This window comes from Xiphophorus couchianus, chromosome 22 (genome assembly GCF_001444195.1).
Source record: "Xiphophorus couchianus chromosome 22, X_couchianus-1.0, whole genome shotgun sequence".
Classification (NCBI taxonomy): domain Eukaryota; kingdom Metazoa; phylum Chordata; class Actinopteri; order Cyprinodontiformes; family Poeciliidae; genus Xiphophorus; species Xiphophorus couchianus.
The window spans coordinates 10,315,464-10,342,525 of NC_040249.1; the positions used below are offsets into that span (position 1 = coordinate 10,315,464).

The window sequence follows — 27,062 nt, forward strand, 5'->3', positions numbered from 1 at the left end:
TGTAAATCTTTATTTGCTTTTGATGTAATTTACATAAAGATACATAAATATGGGAGATGTGTTCTTAAATATATGCAAATTAACTCATTCTAATGTGGGGCAACTGTTCCAGTGCAGAGAGCCGCAGAGCTATTTGCTTTGTTTGTACTATTTTAGGAGCAGATCTGTCTGTGCAGGTTGAGATTTTGGTTAGAATAAATTTACCACTTTTCAGGCAACAACGTGGCTTTGTGACTTTTCTCCTCTGTGATTAGCTGTACAATTACATGTCCAAGTAACTTTACTCTGGTGAAAATGATCACAGCATAACAGAATGGTTTTACTGAGGCAATTTTTTAGTGTTGACAACTGCCCACTTTGATATATATTCGAGCTATTGAGTCTATTTATATTTCTCTTTCATTTTTGCATTTTTCATAATTTAAAGTTGAAATATCAGTATTTGTGCTGTTTGATTTTCATTCTAGAGCGATTAGTGCTATGTGAGAAATCCTTTTTTGATCAACAAAGTCACACCAAAAAGTGAGTCGATATTTGGGAATTAAACATTTTTGCACAAGACCCACTGGTGGTCCTTGATCAGTGGTTGGTTATTACTATTTCCCACCTCTACGCACTACAGGGTGACGCTGACAGCAACACTCATAGGTGTGAAAGTTGTTGTCTCAGCCAGCTATTTTCAAGTGTTTAAAATTAAATTTCAATTTTGGTCAGAAGAAGCACAAAAGGTGTAGGATGCTTTTAAAAAGGAAATTGATGTCATGTCAAGTGTTCAAGATTGCTACTTTTAAACAATGAGTGAGCACTGAGTAAAAGCAGGAAGCAGCAAGGTGCTCTAGTATAATCTTTAAATGTTTAGTTTATAAAGAAAGTAGGAAGCAGTAGTTTGTTGATATTTGTTAAGAAATCAGAACAGGCTAAACTTAGAAGAGATTGGGAAAAGTCCGCAAAATCCCTCATTAGTACAAAAAATATATTTTATTTTTATTTGAGAAACTTATGTTTATTTAAGCTTATGAATGGGCTTTTATGATTACAGCCATGTTCATATTTATCTAAGAATATTCTCATATGCAAATCTCTGAGCTGTTGGATAAATAATACTGAGTTTCTAACTTGGACTTAGATTTCTCAAAATTAGTTCCATCACACAGCAACACTTTGGTATATGGTTGTTTTTACTCAGTATGAAGCATTTGTGCCCTGCGACAGACTGGCGACCTGTCCAGGGTGTACCCCGCCTCTCGCCTGCAACGTAGCTGGAGATGGGCACCAGCAACCCTCCCGACCCCATTAGGGACAAAGGGAGAACAGAAAATGGATGGATGGATGGAAGCATTTGTGTTAGTATTCCGCTGTGTATCCGTGTATGTCAGCAGTAGTTTTTTGATGTCCTACACACTCCTTGCTCAAAACTCAGAAGCAAATAAAAAATTAAGAAAAATCAAACACATAAATATAACAGATGTGCTTAAAAGTTCTCACTAATATGATATTTTACATGCATTAGCATCCACATGTCTAAAAAACATCTCAATGAAATTCCCTTCCATTGAGTACATGATTTTGAATGTGAAAATCTCTTTAACACATGCCAAATCCTATTGCACTGGCAACTATCATGAATACATACACACACACACACACACCAGCTCACACGATGCTCATTCAAGAAGGTTTTTAGGGGCTGTGCCAATGCTTACTTCATTGAGGTTAACAAGGCACAGTTCAGCCTCTAAGTCACGTGTTTTGGCAGAATTGTTTTATCAATCAGCAGCCAGAGATGTTTCATCTGGACTAATACTAACAGTCAACTAAGCCAAGCTTAGAATACACGATGCTGAACTGCTCTTACCAAGCAAACACAATGACCAGTGGTTCTTCTTTCATTCATGAAGAACACAAGATCAACAAATATCAATATCTTCGGGCTAAGATAGCAGTTATAACGCCAATGTTTGCCCTTTATATGTTTACTGCCAGTAGCTTATAGGACATGCAGTATAAAGCAGTTGCACTCACGACCCTGTCAGGCACATAAGCCTCTTTCATCACCATAAGGGATAAGAGAACGGTTTACTAACTCTCCACTAGGAGGCAATAGAAAGTAGGAATTAAAATCGCTGCCTCAAAGCTACAACCCTAGAACTTCAATACTGCTTTTTCACCCTGCAGTAAACAGCTGAATATCAGCAGACAGATTTGCACAGTCAAATATTTTATTTATGTTTTAAGTAATTTATTGTAAAAGTAATTTCATGTTGCAGATGGGGGAGAGTGTGAAAGCAAAGGCTCAGTAGCCACGAGATCTATGAGCATCCTTCAAATATCCACATGCTTATCCCACCCAGCCTCTCCCTCGAGAAAACATGGGTTAAAGATGTTAAAGAAGATTAATTTCTCTTCCTGTAGAAGCAGAAGTCTACATGCTCTTCTAACATCAGCCCCACATCATTATTCTCTTAATCAACATCTAATTTAAAGGAGCAGAAAAGAACAAGCACTGAGTTGTGAAAAATCATATATTCTTCTATAGGATGCATAATAAGTGGATACTCCATGTCAGGTTTGCAGGGCAGAATCTCTGGCAGGGGCCTTTTCATAAGCACACCTACAGCAGACTTCACATTCAGTTTACAGAGTGTACAGAGGTGTGATATAATTGTGATGTACTATAAAGATTCTGTGGGTTCTTTAATGGTGTATGGAAAGTAATCTGGGGGAATTAAAAGCACAAGACCCGTCCTAATAACCACTCTGACTTCTCCTAAATAAAACCTGAATAGAAAGTAAAATTTAAAAAAATAAATTAATCAATTAATAAAAAAAACTTGTGTGTTTACAGTTTTCATAGGAGAGATGTATTTCTGGAGTGTTTCATAAGAAACTGGTTAACTTTTCACTTTTTACTGCAGTTGTCCAACAGTTGGAGATATGTTTTACTTCCCTTAGGATCCTTCTCAATGTGCATAATGCCAAAAAAAGAAGAAAAAAATTCTCTGACATTGCTTATTTAAACAATTAAATGATTTCCTTGACTGTATATACAGGATGGAGCAGTTTTAAAAAATAAAGTTCAAGTAAATTACAGATTAAAAATAAATTCATTAGGTACATTTGTATTTCAGGAATTGTTCAGGGTTTTAATAAAACAAACACCAGTGATTTTGTAACACCAATAAAAAATTATTTCTGGATTTTTGAGATGTTTTTGCTACTTTATATTATTGCAATAGAGGATGAATTTCTTTCATTCTTTACACTGAATGAACATGATTAAGGGGGTTGCTGCAGGTTTACTAAAATAAATTTAGTAATGCTTATAAGACACTACCCGTTATATGTGCATAACCTACTTAAATTGCCACCACTTCAAATTATTCACCTAGTTTTTTCTTATTCTTCAACACATTACAAAGACAAAAATGTCCTGAGGTTTAGATGATTATTTTTCCCCCTCCATTCTGTTGTTAGTTTTCCCTTATTTATTTATTTTTCTATTGTCTTCAATAGCTTTCCTTTGCTAATCTTTCTGCTTTGTAAAATCATTTGAATAGGTGGTGAAAAGCAGGACTGATTTTAACAAAAAGGGACTAAAAACGTCCACAAGATTCTCTTTTTATGTCAGGAATTCTACACTTATTTTTTGGAAAGAAAAAAAATATTACAGCTACATTACTTCCCCAAAAGAAATATACTCATTCCCAAATTCCGGCACAGGGATTTTTAATATTCACAGGTGATTCCTCACTAAAATAATATTAGCTAGCGGTCACACTACTGTTTCAAACTTTTGCATCATCCTCATCAAGACCCTAACACTCACAGCTTCCTTTGGCTGAGATGAGGACACCTTACATCATGAGTAGCAGGAAGAAGAAACACTCGCTCTCTTCATTCATTATGCTGTTTTTCTTCTCTGTGAAAATGTTCAACCATTCCTCAGAAAACTTCAGGCTCTGAAGTAAGGCTTTTAACTATTTTAATTTGATTTCTATGGTCAATAGCAGATTAAATACTCTTATTTCATCAAAAGAGAATTTTGATCCACTCTCCATTTCAAAATTTGCTAAAAACAATATATAAAAACGAATGTCACCTTCTATTTACTTTATTTCACTGAATTAACAAACTCCTACATTAGTGTGCTGATTTGTGAGCTTTTAGTTGTGAATAAGTAAAAAGATATACAAAAAAACGTAAGTATTATGAAGTGATTTTTTGCTGGATTTTGGAGATTTTCAGATATTTCTCACTTACACTTCATTCCCATATTATTTGTGGACATATTTAGAATTTATGTAGCTACAAACATGAAAGTAGGCATGAAATAATCATTTTTAAGATTATTGTATATTAAACGTATTAACTGATATGCGGTGCCAGCATGGTCCATTCGTATAACACCATGACCAAAAACAACATCAAATGTTCAGGCACCCTGCAGATCAGACAATGTCAGTATTGGCAAACATTTAAATGTAGATGCTATGGTCATAAAAGAACCAAAAACAATTCCTGGATTAGAGCGTCTTTGATTATCAGCCTGATGTTTTTTCAGCATCTTATCAGAGGTAGACACAAAGTGAACTCAAAAAAAGAGCAGACTTGGAAAGAAACTCTTTTCTCTGCAGTATAATTTAGGTCACGGTTCTCTGAACACAGTGGGAAAAGTAGGTCGTTATGTAATGCAGGTTAGGGTGTTTTCCAGTCTGCTCATGCATGCGTGAGTGCAGCAGTGTATACTGGGATCACACATGCTTTTGCATTTTTCATGTGGGTGTGAATAAAGCCATTAGAGGGCAGTTATTGACTGCTGTGAGGCATTACAGATGCAACTCCTTAACAAAACTACTAGATAATCTAAAGCCACACACACACAGAGAAACAAGAAAACCACAGCCCCATTCTTTCACTCCCATCAATCCATTCACTCTGCTGTGTCTGTGTTAGCTGAAACATCAGACGAACCTAGCCCTGTCACTTCTAATGATGAGGGAAAGTTGACTGCAGCCTCAAGCAACAAGGCCTCACAGACATGCCCCCACCAAAGGGGAGACAGACGGGAGGACCGGGAGTCTCAGGGAGAAACGTAGAGGTATGGAAAAAGAGGAGGGCATGCAAGGATAGAAAGAAAAATGGAATAGGGAACAGGATTTGCTAAATCTTACCATATATATTTAAACTTACCAAGCCAGCTTCTGTTTAGGTATACAGAGACGAACACAGGAGGAACGGTGAAGAAGTCGACCACTGAGTTGACCTCCAGCCAGAACCACAGCTTGTCATTGGCTGCTATAAACTGCGAGAAAAGAAAAGCGACAACAATGCTACTCAGCATAGCGACTAACCTACTTTTATTTAAACAGCAACCACAAAAAAGCCCAGTTGTTTTTCAAACTTGTTTGTTCCTTCAGCAATGATGAAGAGCTATTTAGATGACAAAAGCTTCATCACATTTGCTGAATCATGCAAACCAATGGCAGTGTAAGCAGCTTATGTATTTATTTATCCATTCATTCAGGATGTCAAGCTTGTTTTTGCTAAATTAGATGGCTGCTTTGGTCATTACAATAATGTCAGTTTAAAATGTAGAGATACTTTATGTATGATCCAATGTGGATTTCCTATAAAACAGTGATTTTAATACCAATTGCACATGATTTATTGAATTTAAATGTGTACTATCACATACAAAAATATTTAGAACTCAGAATTATGTATTAATGAGGACAGTAACAAAACAAGCTTTTTGAAGGATGCTAAAGCTTTTGTGTAGAAGATTCTGTGCAGCATTGGTATTCCCTCTGAATTAGACATTAGTATAAAGCATGGGCCTTGAATTCAGTTATCTTGCTTCTTAAACATCACTGTATGTCATTTATGTGATAGACTCCCACAAAAATAGTATGGTTTTCAAAATATTCAATTAAACCCCCGTCCATCCTCTCCAGCTTCCCCCATTTACTCTGATAGCCAGAAATCACATCCAGTGCAATCACCTAACTAATAAACCCAGCTGTTCTGTGAAGGCCTCAGAGGCTCGTTAGATAACAACCAGCATTATAGAGACCGAAGAAAACAGCACAATGTCAGTGATAATGTTGGGTTGTGTAATACAAAAATATCCCAAGCTCTGAGCAGCTCCCTTTCGTTCCCATCACCTTGAAATGCAAACAATATAGAGCAGCTGCAACCTACCAAGGAGAACACAAATCAGAAAAGGAGTCAAGAGCCCAATTATAACTCTGATGAGCTGCAAAGATCCACAGCTAAGGTGGGAAATATTATTATTATAACCATTAGTAGTACACACCACAAATGTGGCTTTAGAGAACAAATCACCTATTGTTGAAAGGATGGCATGAAATGTACAGTTTAAAAGTTTTACCACAGCCCTGTAGGGGACACAGAAAAGATGGGGAAGAATTTGAACTGATCAAAGGACTTACAAGTTGCTTTTACAATAAAATACAATAAAGGTTCAAACCTAAACACAGTCCATGCATTCTGATTGAGTTTAAGCTATTTTTGAAAATGAAGGCCAAGGGTTTCTTTCTTTAAATGTTCAAAAATGATTTCCCAGACATGCAGCTGTAATTGTGGCAATGTTTTTTTTATCTGAGGGGGACTGTATGCAAATGTACCCAACACTTTTTAGATTTTCATTTATGAAAAGAAAATCTGAGATGCACTGATAATTTTCTTTTGACTGAAGAATGTGTGCTTATACTGTATATGCAGGTCTGTGTGTGAATGCATGTGTGTCAGCTTACCCGCAAGCCAAAGTACAGGAGGAAGAAGACATTGAAGGCCATATCGATTTGTAGTGTAAAATCTTTGTAGAAGTTCTGGCAGGATTCTATAGGACTGAAACACAGAGGCAGAAAGAGAGAGAACAGAACATTATGCTCAGGTCAAATGCTTATGAACTGATAACATACAGTATCTCCTCTACTGTACACCCAAGTTGAGAGGAGCTTAAATAAAATGATGCTGACGATGTCAAATTATGATGCTCATCAAATATGGGTTACACAGTCTTATAAGTTACTAAGCAACCTCTGGTAACCTCTGATAAAAGTAATTTTATCAAAATGCTGATTTCAAAATTTCATAATTCAAATCCAGATTTCTGCATAGCCACTACTTGTAATTGTTGCTTGTATTCGATCCAGTGAGCCAGACGAGGACTGAGAGTTACATGAAAGCCTCATTGCAGTGCCAATCACACACAGATGAAACAGCTGAAAAAGAACTGAAACTCCAAGCTGCTTTGATGCAACAGCATGGTTGAATTATTTAGTGAGTGTCAAACCCAAATATTATAAAGGATATTTCCTCAGCTAAAGAGAATTCAGGACTGAGCTTTTTAAAAAACAAAAAAAGGAAGCTGGAGATAAATTATCTGCAATCTGTTTGTTCTCTCCAAAAATGTGCCTTTGTAGAAACAAAGTGATGATTACCCATTAGGAAGTGAGTGTCTAAACACAAAACAAGTAATCAACTCTCTCTATTGTTCCTTTGGGTTTGGGCTCATTGGATTTTACTAGAGTAATGGGGGAATTCTGCTTTTGCAAAAACAGCAATCTGCTTAATCCATAGACTCCTACCAAAGTCCAGTCAGTATGTTCAAATCAATCTGTGCTATGTTTTTTTGTGTGCTAACAAGACTAAGAGACAGAAACAAATTCATACCATAATGTAATTTACAGAGGTAGAAGAAAGGCTTAATCTTCATATTAAAATCACATTCAGTCACATGCTTTATTAAAGCAGCTGAGGTCATTATGGAGAATATCTCCTAAACAGGACAAACAACCAAATAATTTATGATTGAGTGGCCTGACATAAGTATACTAACTAGTAAGACCTTGGGAGTAAAAACAAGAAAGGAAAATCAATCTTAGTACCAGAGTTTTGGTTTTTTTTATTAGAGCCAGAGGGAGGAGTATGCACACATACTAATCAATACACTCAATACAATACTGACAAAACATTGTGCAAAAAGAAAAATTACAAAATTACAATAACACCAAAGTTAATTTTAAGTTGAAATGAATTTTTTCCTTCTAACCATCCATGCTCAGGTCACAGGGGCAACAGATCCGGGAGGACGGCGTCGGCAGAACCAGAACCAAACATGGAGAAGCAACATTCCGTCTTTTTGCACCACATACACACGGCACATATATATATACACTCATACGCATAAACACCCATATCTACACAAACACACAGATGGTGAATACTGAAGACACCATTTGGAGTGGTCACTGCTGTGCTCCCCCTCAGGCTAAGGTCTGGCCTGATTCTGAATAACTGCTAATCTTAAGTCATGTGACCCAAAGCACTCTTGGTAACATAAAAATAATGGCAGAAAGCAGAAGGATCCCTAGAATTGAAGGAATTTGCTTTGCTTTATAACTCTGAGTGCGCACATTTAATTTCAGTTATGTACATGTTGCACTGAGCCTTATCATTGACTAAAGTACTTGGAAAAGTACACAGTGGTTTCTCTGTTATATTAAGATCTCAATGGGAAATGACAACCTCATCATTTCACCATGTGGGTGTTTTTCATTGCTTGTTATTTCAGAGAAGCTGAGTGTGTTTCAAACCACTGAAATTCATAATGTGAGCCAAGAATAAAAGAAAAAATAAGAATCGACTCAATTTTTAATACAACTCCAAACTCAGATGAGTATATACAACTCCAGTCAGGAGTTATATTAACTCAGACATTAGTGTCACAATAATTTGGGGCTTTTAAGGATGCATTGAACCCTTTTTTTCCACACATACAACTTCAGTGATTTTGGAAAAATGAAAATGGGTTCACAACTTTGGCTTTTTTGCCTATTTTCTTTTATTCATACTGGGTCAAAATGAACAGGTTTTGGTAAATACATACAGTCATGAAGGCTAAACTACCAGAAGATCTGGAATAAAGATCTTTAGGGCACAGCCAGGAAACAAACAAATTGGCCATTATTTAATCTTTCAGCACAAAACGTATGGTGAATGTATACAACAGAGATCTAAGAATGGTGGAGGAATTACAGATGAAGCACTAGGGGGAATAATCAATTGCCTTTACTTCTCTTTGTATGCTTAAGCATTATCAAATGTTTCATGGGAAACTTAAGTGCTGTCCTATTGGAAGGGGGTGGGAGTATTGTACAATGTTTTAATACATTTAATGAAACTGTTTGGGAGGTGTTTGTTTTTTTTATTATTATTTTTCAAAACCTTAGCTGCCAGCAAGACTTATTTTACTAACCATGAGGAGATGCTGCAATCTGCGAGTCTGCCACTAGATGTCAGTAAATTTAATAACCTGCTTGTTTAAATGGGGCTGAGAAAACGGTTTGCGTCAAACATAAAAATATACTTACAAATACTTAAAATTCTATAAAAACAAACAAAAAGAATACTACCACTGAAAATAAGATGTGGGTTGTATTGATGCAATGAATCAATCAACAAGGTTAAAGTAAATGTCCAGAAGTGATGTTTTTAACTTCCACTCTTCACTAGAAACGTGATGCACGTTGCACACAATTCAGCTGTATGCAAAATGTAGCTTTATTTACTGGGCTTAAATTACGTCATACTAACCAGGTGTTTGTGTCACTGAATTCCTTCACGTGAATTCTTTATCAAAGAGGCGAGAGGTAAGACAAGACATGTTGCCACCGTGTGATTTCAATGTCACTTTACACTCTACAATCACAAGGGATCTCTGGCAACACATTGCCAGTGTTCTACAGAAAATAGATCCGCCACAGTTCTTATTACTCTTTAAGTGCTGGCACAGCCTGGGGTTACACCATTCTGACTGACAGGAGGAGGACACCAGAGAAGAGAAAGAGCATGGGAAAGGAAGAGCACTTGAGGTCAGGAGATCTAAAACTGATTTAAAAAGGCTAAGCACATCTGTACTGACTAACAGCAATGGAAGAAGAAGATCCACTGTCCCAGTTAGCATAGACAAACTTTTCAACCACCCATGTTGTTTTGTCTGGAGCATGGACATCTATTTTAGGATGCACAATTCTTCCCCATCATTGTGTCCTACAATCAAGAACACCAGAAAACACAGCCAGAAAGGTAAAACCCATTATTCTCAAGGGCAACAGAAGGTGTTGACGATGACATTCCAAAAATAGCCCAAAACACCTTCAGTCAGTCAGTAGGAGCCAGTCCTTCGTCAGCCCGGACATGACCTTGGATAGCTGCAGGAGCGACAGAAAGGCCGTCCCTCGAGCAAACAATAACAACGCACTGCTGCCCACTTGACTAATGCTCACAACCACGGTACAACACACACCAAATAAGAGTCATTTCTGTGCTGCACAAATGTCTTCCTGCTCTACTAATCTTCAGGGAGAGGTGAAGCTGAAAGGAGACCAGATTTGCACTTAAATGATTGATTTAGGTCAAAGCACCATTACTAAACTAAGAAACAGTTAAGTGCCTACAAGGATAGTGGACAAAAAAAAAAGTCTTCCGGGGACGCTAAAAATAGATGACTCCGTTTTTATGTGAACTGAAATGGCTCGCATCCCACTACAGACGTTTCCCCTACCGAGTCATTTAAAGCACTCTGTGAATGAAAATAGCACATCACCAAAGCAAACACAGGCATTGTGCAGTGTGTCTAAAAACAAAACAAAAAATAATTAGCAAAACAGCAACTAAACCTTTAAGCAGCAAAAATTACAATGCGGATTGCTAAACATGGAAACCCCATGCACACATTATCCTGTTCTCTTTTTAGCCTGACCTCAGGTAATTTTATCAAAGCAAAGAATTACTTCAACCAAAACAGTTGTCTGTCAGTAACACAGATGTTTCTCTGAAAATTAAGATATCATTGAATTCAATTATATTAAAAAGTGAAACTCATATTATATAAAATCACTACACTCAAAGTGGGATATTTTATTTAAGTAATTATTTCAGTTAATTGTATAGTTATAACTTGCAGTTTCTCACTCAGAATAAGTAAATCATTTGTGTCAACTAGTATTTGAAGAAATTATCCAAATCAGATCATTTACACCTTGATTTCTGCAATAAGATTAAAAATATCTTCTCTTGATAAGTAAACACACTATACTGAAGGCACTTTTTAAAGTAGGAAATTAAAGTGAAACCTTAAGCAACTCGTCTGTAGAATAAAATTTTAATTATAGATAAAATTAAATACGATTAAAACATTTCATACTTTTTCTTTTTAATTTTCTAGGGCTAGCAGAGAAGGTCCTGCTGGCCCAGACAGCCCACTACTGTTTAAAATGTCTTATGCACAAAAGTTGTATTTGCACTTGTTTCCAACTGACGCTTCCTTTCAAGACATGAGACACAACTTTTTACAGTGTGTTTTAAGTCCATGATCAAGCCTAGTCATACACTAGAAGGTCTGTACTGAAATAAATGTTTAAATACCAAAATCTTACTGAGCAGGTCAAAAACATCCATGAACATTTAGATTTTTTTTATTAATATTTAACACGCTGGTTTGGGCAAATGACATATTTTGACCAAAACTTTAGTAGCTTCTATACCAACCACTTTAGAAATGCTGCAATATGAAAATAATCTAACCAAAAATTTTATAACACCAAATGACATAAAGATTTCATAAGATTAAAAAAACTTTGCACCAATAGGCAAACAATTATAGCTATGTAATTAATTTGAATGTTGTTTTGTTCTTTTGCACACAATGATTATCACCAGTCTTCTAGTCTGGTGGGGTGCTGCTGTCCATGGTACTGAGTAGTCAGTTTGACTTTATAAGTTAAAGAAGTACAATAGTCTAACATTTAAACTATGTGGTTTATTATGTATCAATCAAGATAACTTAAAATGATATAACTTAAACTTAAAATTATTTTTCTATAGCATATTAAAAGGTGGCCAATGTAGAGGTGACAGGGGTTTTGGTGAAATTTATCCAGCAACAACAAAAAAAAGGAAAAATTAAGAAAAGGCAATGATGTGTTGATTAAGACCTGATTATATAATTTTACATGGATTTTAATATGTATCATTCACTGTAAATGATGCACTGTTATGCAGGAACTGCAGTGTAGGTGCAGCACAACACCGTTATTGGGTAAAGCATATCTAGACTGTGGACATCCAAAATGAGTCATGCTATTTTAAACTCAATGTAAAAAGAAACCCAGCTAAATGATTGTCTTTGCTTCTCACACTGAATTGAATCACCTCTAAAGCATCTGCTGTCACCAAAATCTCAATCAATCAATATTTCTGTACTTTATGGATCATCATTAACCCCCCAAAACTTTATAAGACAAAGGGATCAGAATAAGCAATTACTTTGAGTTTTCTTGCAAGGGATTGACAGTAACAGAACAAATGACATCAGCTATAATTCAATGAAATATTCTATGAAAACATTTGATAAAACCTCTTTTTCTTTGAGAGAGGCAAAGGATCCAAAATAATAAGTGAATGCTGTGATTTTTCACAATAAATGTCTTTTTATCTGTTAATATGTTGTTGACGCCCAATTAGTAGACAAGACACAAAGTTAAAGTGAGAAAATAGCCTTTAGTTAATAAACTGCTGGCATTCAGAAACTACACCTTATTCAATTAGTCATCAATTTTAGCAAAACCTTCCCCTTTGTATGTTTTATAAACTCCTGTCATTCTTTTAAAGACTAAAATGTCACCCTTCCTACATCTAAATCCTATCAGCACCCAAGAAGGAAAGGTCCTACTCAGGGCTACCATTTGTCGTCAGAAAGTCTACAGAGCATGTCTTGCTCCTCTGCCATATTTCCCACCTTACTCCATTAATTAGGCATTAAATGCTGTTTCTTTTTTCAGAGCTGTCAATGATCTCACTCTACTGGTAGAGTTACAGATGCTGCCTTTAAGGTATCTTGAATGCATTTTAAAAAATTACACAGCTACTCCTGCCATTTAACGTGACTGTGCAGGAGCGTTCACGCACACACGCCCGCACACCCACACACACAAGTATGCATGTGTGGCACAGTGAGATCGAGAGGGGAGAGAAATAGAAACTGAATTGGAGCAGGAACAAGGGCATCCCTTTAGGAGCAGCCTGCAGAGACTTTGTCCTACATTCCTCTTTGTTTCATGGGAGCACAGAGGAGGAAAAAAGAAGGGATGGAGGATAAAAGATGAGCCAAGGTATTAAAGCAGATTCAGATGTGGGTGGGTTAGGACGCACGAACCTCCCATTGAAAACGCTGTGAAAATAGAATTGGTTTGGCAAGCCGAGTGTACTGCAGAGGAACAGAACAGGCAGAATACTGTGATAAGCAACCACATTGTGAAAACAAACAGTATGAAACTCATTTATATTAATATTGCATCTTGAAAGTTAACAATCCCCTCATTTAAAGTTTGTTAATGCGCTCTGGCAGAAGGGTTTTCTGTATTTTTCTGCAACCAGGATAGCACCCTACAGAAAGGTGGAAACAGCACGGAGAGTGGTTGTGCTCTACTCTAGTAGGAATACAAAATACATATTTATATTTAAATATATAGAAGCCCCTCGCATGGCTCCAGGCTGCCAAGATATGAATCAATGCCATTTATTTTCCCCAAATGTCTCGTTCTTCAGCACTCAACCACTCCCTCTCATTAGTGTTGCCTTTTTTCCAGACAATTTCAGATTGTTTTGCACTTAATCCAATGGCTAAAATAGAAGATTGGTTGTTGGTAGACAAACCATTGGAGGCTGCCGGGTCCAGGAGAGTGTCCACCTTCGGTATTTGGGAGAGTAATTGCTTCCATTAAAAGAGCGACCTATAAATCTGTGCCTATTGATTGCTCAGTTATTAACATTTAATAGCAAAGGAGGCTGAGTGGGGAGAAGGTCATCTGTGAAGCAGTTCACCTTGTGAGTATGAATAATACTGAAAGAAATTGTGTGAAACATAATTTTCTTATTTGTAACCAACCTTTCATTAGAATTGTCAACATGACACACATTGGACTGTTTAACAAGCGAAAATAAAAATGTTTTCTGTGCACATTTAGTCAATTATATGTGATGGAATCAAGCGTATAGCACAATCTTTGGGGTGTTAGTGATGTTTAAAACCTCCAGGGTGGGATGAATCTCTAGTTTCCAACACAGAAGCATGTGCACATCACAGTGACAAGCCTGACCTAATCACTATGATGGTTTTCATTGTCTCAATGGGAGCACAAGAGATCAGGGAAGAGCCTCTGGGTAGCCCAATCACAAGTAAATACAATCTAGAACCAAAAAGAAACATTGCAGACAGAAATCAAAGCTTTATGTTAACAATTATCACTTTCTGCATGTTTGCTATATGTGGTACATTATGTTTTCAATCATTCATCTTTGTTGTATTTTTGTGTTTCTTAGGTAGAACTACCAACCTGGCTGAACAGTCCACCACTGCTCTGTCTGTGGTTTAATTAATGGATCAGTGTAACCATGTAACCAATCATTTAGGATTATTGTTTATGATTTAGATGAAAACGATTTAACTCAAAACATTTTTAAATCATTGTTTGATTATTGGAAAGTAAATTGAAAGACTTTCCCAAGATGGAATATTGTCAGAAAGAAATATCACAGACAAATGACAAGATACAGGCACGAAAGAGTATATAAAGCGAGCCAGGATTTAGAGGTTTTTATCCTGAGGTACAAAAGATGACTATATTCATGCTAAGAATAATTTTCTACTGGTGCTAAGAGATAAGACTGAACAAGCTGGATTGTACTTTAGATTTATTTCAGCACATTTTAAACAGTATCTCTCTGTGCCTTTGACTAACTTTCCTTCAGGACATAATTTCACAGCTAAAAGACTCCCAATTAAAGTGAAAACACGCCACAAAAATGTGCATATGACTTTTATTGTAAAATCCTGCACACCATCTAAGAGGGAAATAAATCTGATGACAAAAAAACAAGCAATTTTATTGACCTAGTTTATAATTTGATGTCATGGTAATTAATAATAGAATAGAATAGAATTACTTTATTCATCCCAGCAGGGAAATTACTTCGCAGTTACAGCATAGAGACAAGACACAACAACAACCACCACTGAGTAGCAGTTGTAGACAAAATAAAAAATAAAAATAAAATATAACATGCTGTCAATATAAAAAGCAAGTTAGAGCAGTCCTTGCAAAGATTCAAAAAATGCAGATACAGTTGTATATGTAAATATTTGTACAGCAAGTGTGCCACAATGCAGTTGTGCAAAATTGGACTGATTAGTGCAGAACAATGATTTAGCTTTTATTGTACAGTGAGATGGCATGTGGCAGGAAGGATTTCCTGTATCTGTCCCTACGACAGCGGAGCTGGAGAAGCCTATGTGAGAAGGTGCTCCGCTGTCTGTCCACTATGTTGTGGAGAGGGTGCTGTTTATTGTCCATAATAGACAGAACCTTCTTCAGTGTCCTCCTCTCCACCACAGTTTCCAGGGACTCCAGCCTTAGTTCCAGTACAGAGCCAGCTTTCCTGATGATTTTGTCTAGTTTATTAGAGTCGCTGGCTCTGATGCTGCTTCCCCAACACACAGCAGCAAAGAAGATGGCACCGGCAACAACACTGTGATAAAAGGTCTCCAACATCTTGCTGCACACTTTGATAATAAGAAAAAACTTTAAAAACTACAGATGATGCATTAAATACCTAAAGTTTTCCTTAGTAAATACAATACAGCCAATTCCAAAGTACAAGCAGCTATATTTTTTAGATATCTTCATTAAAAGCAAACCTGCTGCTCTCTATCTGAGAAAACGTGAGCCAGATCTCAATGGGTTATCGTGATGTTTTGTTGTAACTCTCAAAGTTACAGTTTTCATTTATTTTGCTGCAGCTCAAAATTAGTCAAAATTATTATTCATCCTTTAAAAATGTTTTTTTTTCTTCTTTTTTTAACTGACTTAGCAGTAGAATTTTATTTGACTGACCATAACAGTAGTAGTGCTTAATTGTGAAAATGAGACATGGCATTCAAACGACTTTTTACAGATAAAAGTGTCAGAAAAGTGTGGCAGGCATCTATATTTATTTATATGTTTTCATGGTAATTGTGCCTATTCTTTTCTGCATTGTATCTCAAGCTCCATATATCATTACCTTCTAACAGTGACAATATTTACTCTACTTTTTTTGATCTATTCAATAAAATCTAAAACGAATATATTGATATTTGAGGTTGTAATGTGACAAGTGCAAAAAAGTATGAATATTTTTGCAAAGAATTGTATTATGCATATTCATAGGACTAGCACGGCATGACAGCAGAGTCTGTTTCCTCTGTCTTTCAGTCAGCCTACTCAAGTGGCTTCAATGGCAGCAATTACAGTCACACTGCACACATTCTCTCACCACCTATTAAAAGGACTTAGAATGAACAAAACGATTTAAGTGTCTCTTGATAGCTGCTGTATTCTGACTTTTTACACTGTGGTACACACTGCAGAGGTGACAAAGACGATAGACAGACAAAGACAGTGAGAATCCTAAAATCCAAGCTATCCCTCTAAAAGCTAGAAAATAAGTCAATATGTTGAAAAACTAGCGGCAATGGGTATGGGAGAGACGCCAGGACTGCAATCTGTGTCTGGGCGAGCACCAGCAAGGGATTCGCATAAACTGACAACATCCAGAGTCCTGTGCACACACACGGAGCTGCCTTTGCAACATACACACCGAGTATCCCTGCTGCCATGGAAACTGATAGGCCTCCCATTGACAAAACCTCAAACGCATATGGGTTTACGATAGCATGCATCCTTTCAGTGGTGAAAATATGTCTATTAAATCTTCAGTACACATAAATCTATTTATAAATCATAGTCAGTTCACTAGCTAAGAATATAGAATGAGTAGTGACTTGACTTTTAGAGATACTTACTCTGAGGAGTCTATAAAGTATATTCCAAGGGCTCCAATGCTGAGAGCAAAGACTAACACCACCTGAGGAAAGAATGACAAAAAGGAAAGATTACTTGATGTACTCAGTGGCATTAATCTTCTAAATATGCTGATTAATGTGGTGGTCAGTAAAACAGGAGTTGTGTTCAGCAGCACTGAACATAATCCACAGCAGTAGTTACAGCCTCTGTAATTAAATAGTGCATTACCTCCTGCTTTACCTCCTGTCGATTGTAGGACCCTAGACATTTCATAGAGCATGCACTGAATAATTAATGCCCCCTATATGTCAGCAAATACAGTCTATTGAACTCAGTCAATCCAGCACAATGAGAAAGAAAAAAGAAGAAAGAAAAAAAGAAAAGGGACACACAGCTGTCAGAACTACTGACAGAAGGTCAGTGTTTAATTCATAGTGTTTGAGGATGGTTGACAAGTATGGAACAGCATCCATAACATCCTACATTGAGTAAATACTTGGACTGTGAACATTTTAATTATGCAGGAAAGTTGCGCATGTGCGGATGTACCTCTATTACTCATGAGTTTAAGTAAGAAGCAGGGGTATGAGAAAGTATTCACATATTATTATGTTGCAAACTTAAAGCCCAATCTATACAAAAGCAGCCTCTAATGCCATCATATGCAAGGACTGTGCAGCAATCCCCTCCAGCAGCGCCATCTTGCCAAAATGAGATTTCACATCCCCATCATTATTGCAACCATTACAATCATCATCTTCGCAACAGCTGAGCAGTGGAGCGATACATAATGGTTCCTCCCCAGCGGTCCTTCCTCCCATTCAGCCATCTCACAAAAGAAGCCCACTGTCCCCTTTGATTGGGCCATCCATTATTGATGATGAGAGCTTGATTACTTTCATGCGGCACTCCTTTGTATCCATTCAATGCATTGTAGCCGATATATAAAATAAACACCAACAATCCTACTAAATGTTTTATGGTTTGCCACTGGGGCTGAGGATGGTAGCACTAAAGCCTTTTGAACCAAAGACATCAATGATGGTTTACACAAAGAAGACAATGTGAAGGCTCAAACAGGACACTGTTATAATACCAGTCATATTTCATAGGAGAAAGTCAGAAAGGTATAAATAGACTAGAAGGCATGGTATAATTCAAATACTATAAAAAAAATAAACACCAAAGTCAAGCTGAATTAACACAAACTGAACATGGTTAATGAGTTCTGTATGTTCAGGAGTGTCCGAGAAAATGAATGTGTTGCTAAAAAATTACAAATCCTATAGTGGATTTTCTATTGTCATGTATTGTCAATTTCTAACACTCTGTGGCATTTTTGTGATATGGCTAACTACCGATGGTGCCAGGGCCACGGCGACAGTTTAAGTACTCAACAAATTAAAAAACTTTTTCTGTAGTTGCAACCTGGTTCTCTATCAGGACTCTACAAAACTTGACGATCTGCTGAGAAGGCAATTTAGCCATTTGTATCAGGTATGTTGGAGCATAAATCCATCTTTAAGATATAGTCACATGACTTGGTTGATGCAAGTCTCAAAAAGTGAAGATAAGTGTTTTATTTAAAATTGACACCCTGTTACTCTAACTTTTTATTACCAAGCCAGCAAATAAAGACTGTCTATTGTCTGGCCACAACACTCCTTAACTTCCACATTTAAAAAGCTTTAAACAGCTTTAAATTGCTATATTTTGGACCTCTACAGAAAAAGGAAAGTGTGACAGAGAGACACGCCAAATTAAAACAAAGCAATTACAATAACACTGAAACTGGCTGTCCTTTAGTCACAACATTAACAACACAAATGGTCTCATTTCCTTAATGCTACCATTTAAACAATGGGATGCATTTCATCATCTAGTTCTTTATTGAAAATAGACTAACCAAACTATGACTAGATAATTCCAACTGAACAGAAATTCAGTTGCAGTTTAAATCACAGTTTAAAATTCATAAACTCTTTCTGTAAAAAAAAAAAAAAACACTTTCTAATGAGTTGGCTGTATTTTTACACTCTTACATAAAACATAAATTTTATAAAAGGAAATTGTGCTCCTAGTGTGGCAGTACTTGAGGAATAAAATGTGAAACAGCTTTCAAACTGAACAGAACCTATTTAAACAGTAAAATCAAACCACCAAGTCTCTAGACAACCAACAATAGATTTATGTTGTCTTTAATATCTAAAACCACAATTTTAAGAATATCACACAAATTGACAACACATTTATTTCTTTAGGACATTGTATTCTGGAGCACTTAAGAGAAAATTAACATTTCCTTGAAGATAAGCTTCTACTCCAGCAGCGGAAGCAAAATAAGGGTAGGAATAGAGGGCTGGAAATTGGCCGAGAATGGAACGGTTGTTGAAAAGCTGAGCAGATAACAGTGAACACCCAGAGATGAGCTGAAGAGATAAGAAACACCGTGATCTTAAACTGACCCAGTTATTCAGCTGTTAACAGCCCAGCCACCACCTTCCACCTCCTCTTCCTTCTCTCTGTGAAAGGGTTAGAATAATTTGTTTCAGAAAATCAAAACCCAGCATGTGTTGAAGTGTACTTGCTACCACTGTAATCACTGCAATTACTTTAAGGTTTATAAATTATAAGCGTAGAGGTTGAGAGTGAGTCATACTTGTTACCAACTGCAATCATGTCAGCAGTACAGCATGTGACATATGTGATGTCTGTGTTTCCTCTTAAATAGCTGTGTAGGTTTTCATCGGTGTATCCCTTTCTATATTTAAAGTGCTAAGCTATATCTGTCAGATGTTTTCCAAGGTGCACTTTAGCAGGCAATAGCGGAAGAGTGCAAGTATAAACTGGGCTGCGACAAACGTGTGTAGGGGTGTGAGTGTCTTATCTTTAATGTGCGTGGGTTTCAGGTTCCAGGTACTGCAAGCCTGCTAAAGACGGCGCCTCTCACATGACACCGTCAGAATTGTAAACACATAATAATTTACCCACCCTAACACACGACACTCTGTGTTTATTTGACAGTTAAAATAACTTTATAAGCACACAGTGGCTCGCATGTGGAAGTGCCTTAAAAGTGAGCCAAAGTCTTACACTCGACTTCCTCCTGCGACAGGGATCATGTCTGATAGCAAAGAGCGCCGGCCCTGTGACAAGAGAGCCGCAGAGTCTCAGAGACAGGTGATGCAGGCTGACAACTTACAGGATAATCACTTCACATAAGGGTCAACCACCAAGGTCAACACACCACTGAGTAAAAATTACTTGTCCTCTTCGAATTTCTGTTCGAGGCAGATTGGGGATATGAAGCGTGTCTGTACAGTTAAATGAAATTCATAGAAAAGCATCTTTTTAGGGTTAGTGGGTAAAAATGACAGAAAAAGGTTTCTAGTTTAAATCGAAGCAAAATCAAAAACTTGAAATCCTGTTTCAGATGTTTTAAATTAAACATGGAAGACTTCCCTGAACTGCCGCACACCTTTCAATTGCAAATTAATTTAATTTCCCTCATGGTAGAAATGTGAACACAAAGTCATTTTGCACTTCTTGGAAATTCTGATCTTTTGTTGGACTTTCTTACCTGTGAGGCATGAACCTCAAAATCCTGAAGACACTGTTATATAGATCAATTTGTAATAGGGTACAGCTTTTATTAATCTCTAAATTAGTAAATTATCTATTAATAAACGTTTAGCAGTAGAAATAATTGATAAGTGAAAGCTCTGCAGTAATTTCCTTTATTTTTATGGTCAAATGTAGTTTTTTTAACGCAAGTGTTTAACATACGTAAAATATTTAAATACCAGAAGAGACAGCCCGCATGTGCTACATGTGTTTATTTAATCTTTTAGTGGTTATTGGTTATAAAAATACATTAAGTATGCAAAAGGGAGTTTGGCACCAAAGCTTTGAGAAAGGATCACAAAAGTATATGATTTAAAAATGTTAATTAACTCTCATATATGTTTCCAGTCTTCATGTATTTGAAGACTGGAAACTGCAGCTATGGTTGAGTTATACAGTCTCAGACTAGAATACAGAGTTTGTGTTTTTGACAGACTGCCAGATCACATATACTTCCATGTAGCTGCTTATCACCCCCTGCCATTTGTGCCAAAGAAAAAAGGGGAGATAACAATGTGAGCTGCAGTATGGATGGATGTGTGCCATTAAAGTTTTATGCGGGTTTCATTAGTTGACATGTCCCTGAGAGGCCTACACTCTCAACTAATGCACTGACATGTTATTGGGTTTTCTTGTATGTTCAGTTCCTTATTTATGCAGTGAAGCAAAGACAGATAATGCTGGAGTGCAAATTATAAAGGCAAACCCTTGCATGCGAGTGCATGCAGATTTGTGCACTGCAGTAAAAACCTTGTGGTGTGAGCTCGGATAATTGCATCTCTTCTCTTCCACTGTCATGTAAATTATGAGTAAAATCTATAAAAACTATGAATGAATATTTATGCACTGCAGTCCTTCTCATTTGTTTAAAACCTGCTTTGAAGTTTGATGCATGACAGGCTGAAAATTTGCAGATAAAAACCATAAATAAGCAGAAATAGTAAAACAGCTCAGACAGAATTTCGCCTGGCTACAGACCTCTGAAGTCTATTCCGGCTAAAGCATCAGACATGCTTTTAAAAGCAAGCAATATTTTTTCTTTGGGATGGTGGCACCAAGCAAGGCTGAATTAATGAACATGCTTGTGCTGGTAGCAGAATTTTATTTATTTATGTTTTTGTAATTTCCTAACCTGGTTCCAACGAGGGCTGCACAGTGGCGCAGTTGGTAGCACTGTTGCCTTGCAGCAAGAAGGTCCTGGGTTCGATTCCCGGCCGGGGTCTTTCTGCATGGAGTTTGCATGTTCTCCCTGTGCATGCGTGGGTTCTCTCCGGGTACTCCGGCTTCCTCCCACAGTCCAAAAACATGTCTGTCAGGTCAATTGGTTTCTCTAAATTCTCCCTAGGTGTGAGTGTGTGTGTGCATGGTTGTTTGTCCTGTATGTCTCTGTGTTGCCCTGCGACAGACTGGCGACCTGTCCGGGGTGTACCCCGCCTCTCGCCCGGAACGTAGCTGGAGATGGGCACCAGCAACCCTCCCGACCCCATTAGGGACAAGGGTGAACAGAAAATGGATGGATGGATGGATGGATGGATGGTTCCAACGAGTCTTGTTCATTTAATCTCAGAAATAATGTGAAAGAAATTTGATGGGAAAAAGTAACCGAAGATCTAACAATTTTCTCAAAATCTTTCTATGCATTTTATATAAGATGTGAACTGTATTGGGCAAATGCATATGTAGTTATAAAATAAGGACTAATAGTTTATTGCAGATAAAAAATTTTTTTATAGTATTTAAAAAACAACTTGAATGACTAAGACAAAAAATATTGTTCGTCTTAAATTAACAAGTCCAAAGTCATTTTATTTCTTTTTTACTTGTGACTCATTACAGTTTCATCTGCTACAACTCAAATAGCCAGAGGCCTTTTAAAATATTAATACATTCTGGGTATTTATACTTTCAGTCAAATCTCTCCTGTACTTCTGACCTGAGGCTCAATAAGAGTTTGAAAACAGAATGCATCTCGGTGTGTGCCGATGTGACAAATAAACAAATTCTTTGATCTCACTAATGAAGCAGCCTGCCAATAAGATCGTTTTTATGCTGTGTGTTTACAGCTGCTGAAGTTGGTGTGAATAAGAAAGGAGTATCTGTCTAGGAACATTATTTAGATCAGTGGTGTCAAACTCCAGTCCTCAAGGGCCGCTGTCCTGCAACTTTTAGATGAGCCTCTGCTGCACCTGAATAGAATAATTAGGTCATTAAGGCTCTGGAGAACTGATCTACTCCAGGAGGATTAAGCCATTTCATTTCAGTGGTTTGTACCTGTGTCACATCTAAAAACTGCAGGACAGCGACCCTTGAGGACTGGAGTTTGACACCTGTGATTTAGATGGATATAGTCTTTAGAGACAAAGCAGTAAACGATTTAGTACTATAAGCAATCCTTTATTATCATATAAATAATTCCCAGTACACCACAAAATTCATTTCAGTTTTTCTCAGTTTATTAATACAGCAAAAGATCATAGTAAAAAGCACATTTATGGCACTCAAATAAATGTAATTATATCGAGACTCAGTTGTGTAAAAAATGTGCCTAATGGATGCAATACATTGTATTGAGTGTTTCAGGGAATTTCTCATCCTAATAAAGCATGAGCTGATGGCAAACAAGAAGCCTCCTGGTGAATGATTTTTGCACAGCACTAATTTAAGACTGCTTTATATACATAATCATGATTATGACATGATTTTACTACCTTTTAAAAATGGTGGCACAAGGACTTGTTGACAGCAAAGGGATGAATTAGATAATGATAAAAGTAATGGGTTAAAAATAAAACATTTGTGGTTGAATGTTATATTTATGTTCGTTTGAGCCTGCTGGTTTCATAAAAGTGAGTGAAAGAATGAGATGGTTATGCGAACATTGTGAAAATCATAAAAGATAATTGGGATGATAAAATTACTCGGTAATTATGTGAGCATTAAAGGAGCATTTCAGATTTTATGAAAATGGGTTAGGTTTAAAGATCAGAAAATACCGTATTAATAGAGGACTTTGTTGTGTTGAATCAATTCAAATCTAAAAAAAATCTCATAGTATTTTATAGCATGCAGACATAATTTTATAAATATCTTTTTTTCCAAAGCAGAATTCATTCAGTGGTTCCAGTCAGGTTAAAACAACACGAAAGACAACTAATGCAGTACAAAAGACAACATATTATTAACTTAATTCTTCCCCCCTTTGCCTTCATTCAGAAACCACTAGGCTACAGAACCACATCAGTCTTCCAGGTGTCAAATATAAAGATGCAAAGGCTCAATTTTAATCACACTCAAGCACCATAAACATTCACCAAAAATGCAAAAAGAAATGTGAAGTTTATCATTTTGGTGAGAATCAAGCATATTTGGGTGTTTATAATAAGAAATCAGTTTGATCAACCAACTTGTTCTGTTTACAGTCAGTATAGCACATATGCACTACTGCACTATTTAAAAAATAAGACAGAAAAAGAAATATCTACAGAAATATGTCACCTTTTCATTAGTTCACTCTGCATCTTCTATTTCATGCTTTTGTGGTTTCAGTCAATAGTTTGAAAATGCAAACAAGCAAAATATCTGCAGGAGATTCAGTAGATACAAATAAGGTCAAATGAATTACAGAAAAGTTTCTGATTCATAATTGTTTGCCTACAGTCTTGTGTTTTCTAATTTGCTGGATTTGAAAACATGTTTTGGAAATCTTAGTAATACTATGTGGTTCTAAATTCTCCTAAAAAATACACACTGAATCAGCTATTTAAAATTACTTAGTTGTTTGTCATGCAAATGGCATTTTAAAAATACATCAGCTAAATAAAAGAAAAAAAAACAAAAAACATTTTTTTGTCTTTGGCATAAATCAGCTAATCTCTCAAACACAGAGGATCATTTCCTCTACTCCAAATATAGATAATGAATGGCAATGTGATTCAAACTGCTGTGACTAAGTCCAAGCAATACAAAAAGAAAATCAGGGATGGGAAATCACCTTGCTGCATTTCAAATTCAGATTTTAGATACTGCAACACAAAGTTCACAAAACAACTGCATTTGCTGTGTTACTACATCTCAAGACAGTGGAAAGAAATGGAAACATTTCTACTAAGTCCTCACAATGCTGAAAAGTCAACTTCACACTGTCTGCTAATAACCAACCTGTGAACAAACCCACTAATCACAGAAACGACACTTTTATTAAAGATGCATTCCTTTATTAATACATTAAAAATGTTACATTATTTTAAGAAACTCCTAATATTCTTGTTTAATTTCTAATAACATCCCAAATATGGACTTCATTTGAGTAGGAGCTACACCAAGATGGAATAAAATGTTGCATACTAACGCACTTTTTTTTTGTCAAGGTTGCCAGGAAATAGTGAAGGCAAAAATGAAAGATGAAAATAAAATTAAATATAGAAGCTTAATAAAAACAATTACTCTCCTGCTCTGAAATGTCTTCCTCAACTTTTATTCTGGTCATGGCGTGAACTTGAAGCTCTAGATCTCCTGATACATTTCATCCACCAGCTGCTTTTCATTTCAGTAGCTGCTATATGTGCAAGTTTATTTCTATGAAAACTGAGTTTTTATATCTGATTTCTCAGGTGAGCGTGGAGGAGGAGGAAGAGACTGAAGGCCTTATATAACGTAGAGAGAAGCTGCATCACGCCTCTTATCACGTCTTCTGCCCGACTCAGTCCCCAAACTCCTTTTGTGTTACCATCCAAGGTCGTACAGACATCATCTCTGGAGATGAAACCCTGCGAATAAAGGATTGCTGGAAGGACATGAACCTGTCCTTCATGAGGCAGCTTTTGTCATTCATCTATAAAAGGCATACTTTGTAAAAAGAAGAAAAAAAAAAGAAAAAGTAATTCAAGCCATCTGAAAATGTTGTAGCAGAAGTGAAATACGAAATTGCTTTTGCCTTTTTGTAGAGGTCCTGATATCTGTCAGTTTATTTCAATCTATGAGCAGTAAATAGCAATCAAACAAAACATCCAGCTCGTGATGGAAGACCACATACAAAGACATCTAAAGATGGAATGAGATTTAGATTATTATAAATAAATTGACCCTCATGCATATATGGGGTATTTTGCTCGACAACTTTTACAATAGTCAAAACGCCAAAAAAGCAAAGAAAATGCTGTTTTTGTCTCTTCACAAACAGAATGTTTTAAATCTCAATTTGTCTTAAGGAAACTCTAATCTGTGTAGAATCAAACTAGTTCAGGTTTGATTTGTTAAACTGGTTTAGATTTTGAACTAGATGTGATTAGAAACAGTGTGAACTTGGCATGGGTCATCATTCAGCATCAAGACTTTGCGAAGTTAAACGCGCCTACATGCTAAAATTTTAGGTTATCTTTTGGTTTTAAGTGGTTTTTAAATAAAGTGCTGGAAAAAGTGCCAGGATGACCAGTTTTGGTACCAGCTATTTGCAAATAGCTATAGGACAATAAAGTAACAGACCACTGCCCTTCTTTCACCTGTTTATGTGAACTTCTGATCAGCTGGCTGATGAAATAAAGTTAATGCACTTGTTATATTCCTGGTTCCTGAAATTATTATGTGGAAACTAACAGAATCAAATATATATTTTAGGGGGGGAGTTGTCTTTTTTTCATCATTTTTTTTATTTTTATAAAAGGCTGTATTGTCATATATATATAATTATAATCTGTAAAATAGCCATTTAGTTTCACGTCAAAGCAGATTTTAGCTATAATGTTGTCCACAGTTACCATATTCTCTGTAATGATACATCGTTTTTTACTTGTCACTTTTTCAATATTTCTTCTTTCACAAAAACATTTAAAACATTGCCCAATGTTATCCAGTACTTTTATAACAATGTTGTTAACCAGTCCAATGAAAGGTCCTTTATCACCAACTCAAGCAGGACAACTCAAGAACTACTTTCTTTCTTTCTTCAGAACAAGACTCACTCAGATGGATGTCCAACTTCAAGCACATGCTTCCTTATCCAGGAAACATAATAATAGCCTGCACTTCACCAGATGATATTACATGCTAACAGCCAGTGAGCAGCACTTCATGAGCCTTCGCACCTCAATAAATATTGTCTCATGTAAATATAGGGTTCACCTCTAACTCCATTAGCTCCCTCTCCTGTTATTTATTTTGACATTTTTTAAGATCCTAACATCTCATGCATTATAAATCTTAAAATTAGTAAACGTTTTAAATCTTTTTGAAAACAAAACCTGTTCATGTAATGAATTTCATGTGTTTTTTTTTTTTTTTGTTTTTAATTTAACACTGTGACCTCACAGATGGAAGATTTTCAGTCAAAACTGGATATTTGCATTTGTTTCTGGGTAGAGTTTGCACCATCTCCTTGTGCCTTTTTGGGTTGTCTTTCCACCAGGTGCACTGGTTTTCTCCCACAGTTCAAAACCCTCATGTTGGAGTAATTGGTAATTCTGAATTTAGGTTAGCCGCGAAAGTGTGTGTGCACGGCTGTTTGTCTCATTT

The 27,062-nt window shown here is 36.5% G+C and overlaps 1 protein-coding gene across 27 annotated transcripts in view; it reads right to left on the reverse strand.

Moving 5' to 3' along the window:
- kcnma1a (potassium large conductance calcium-activated channel, subfamily M, alpha member 1a) overlaps nucleotides 1-27,062 on the reverse strand; it is a 166,008-nt gene that overhangs the window by 71,347 nt on the left and 67,599 nt on the right. For all 27 annotated transcript variants that reach the window (XM_028006208.1, XM_028006207.1, XM_028006209.1 and 24 more), the window contains exons 3-5: nucleotides 16,931-16,992; nucleotides 6,777-6,870; nucleotides 5,191-5,302 (exon numbers count right to left, since the gene is read on the reverse strand). In XM_028006208.1, coding sequence (XP_027862009.1) covers nucleotides 5,191-5,302; nucleotides 6,777-6,870; nucleotides 16,931-16,992 — 268 coding nt within the window. The remainder of the gene's footprint in view (nucleotides 1-5,190; nucleotides 5,303-6,776; nucleotides 6,871-16,930; nucleotides 16,993-27,062) is intronic.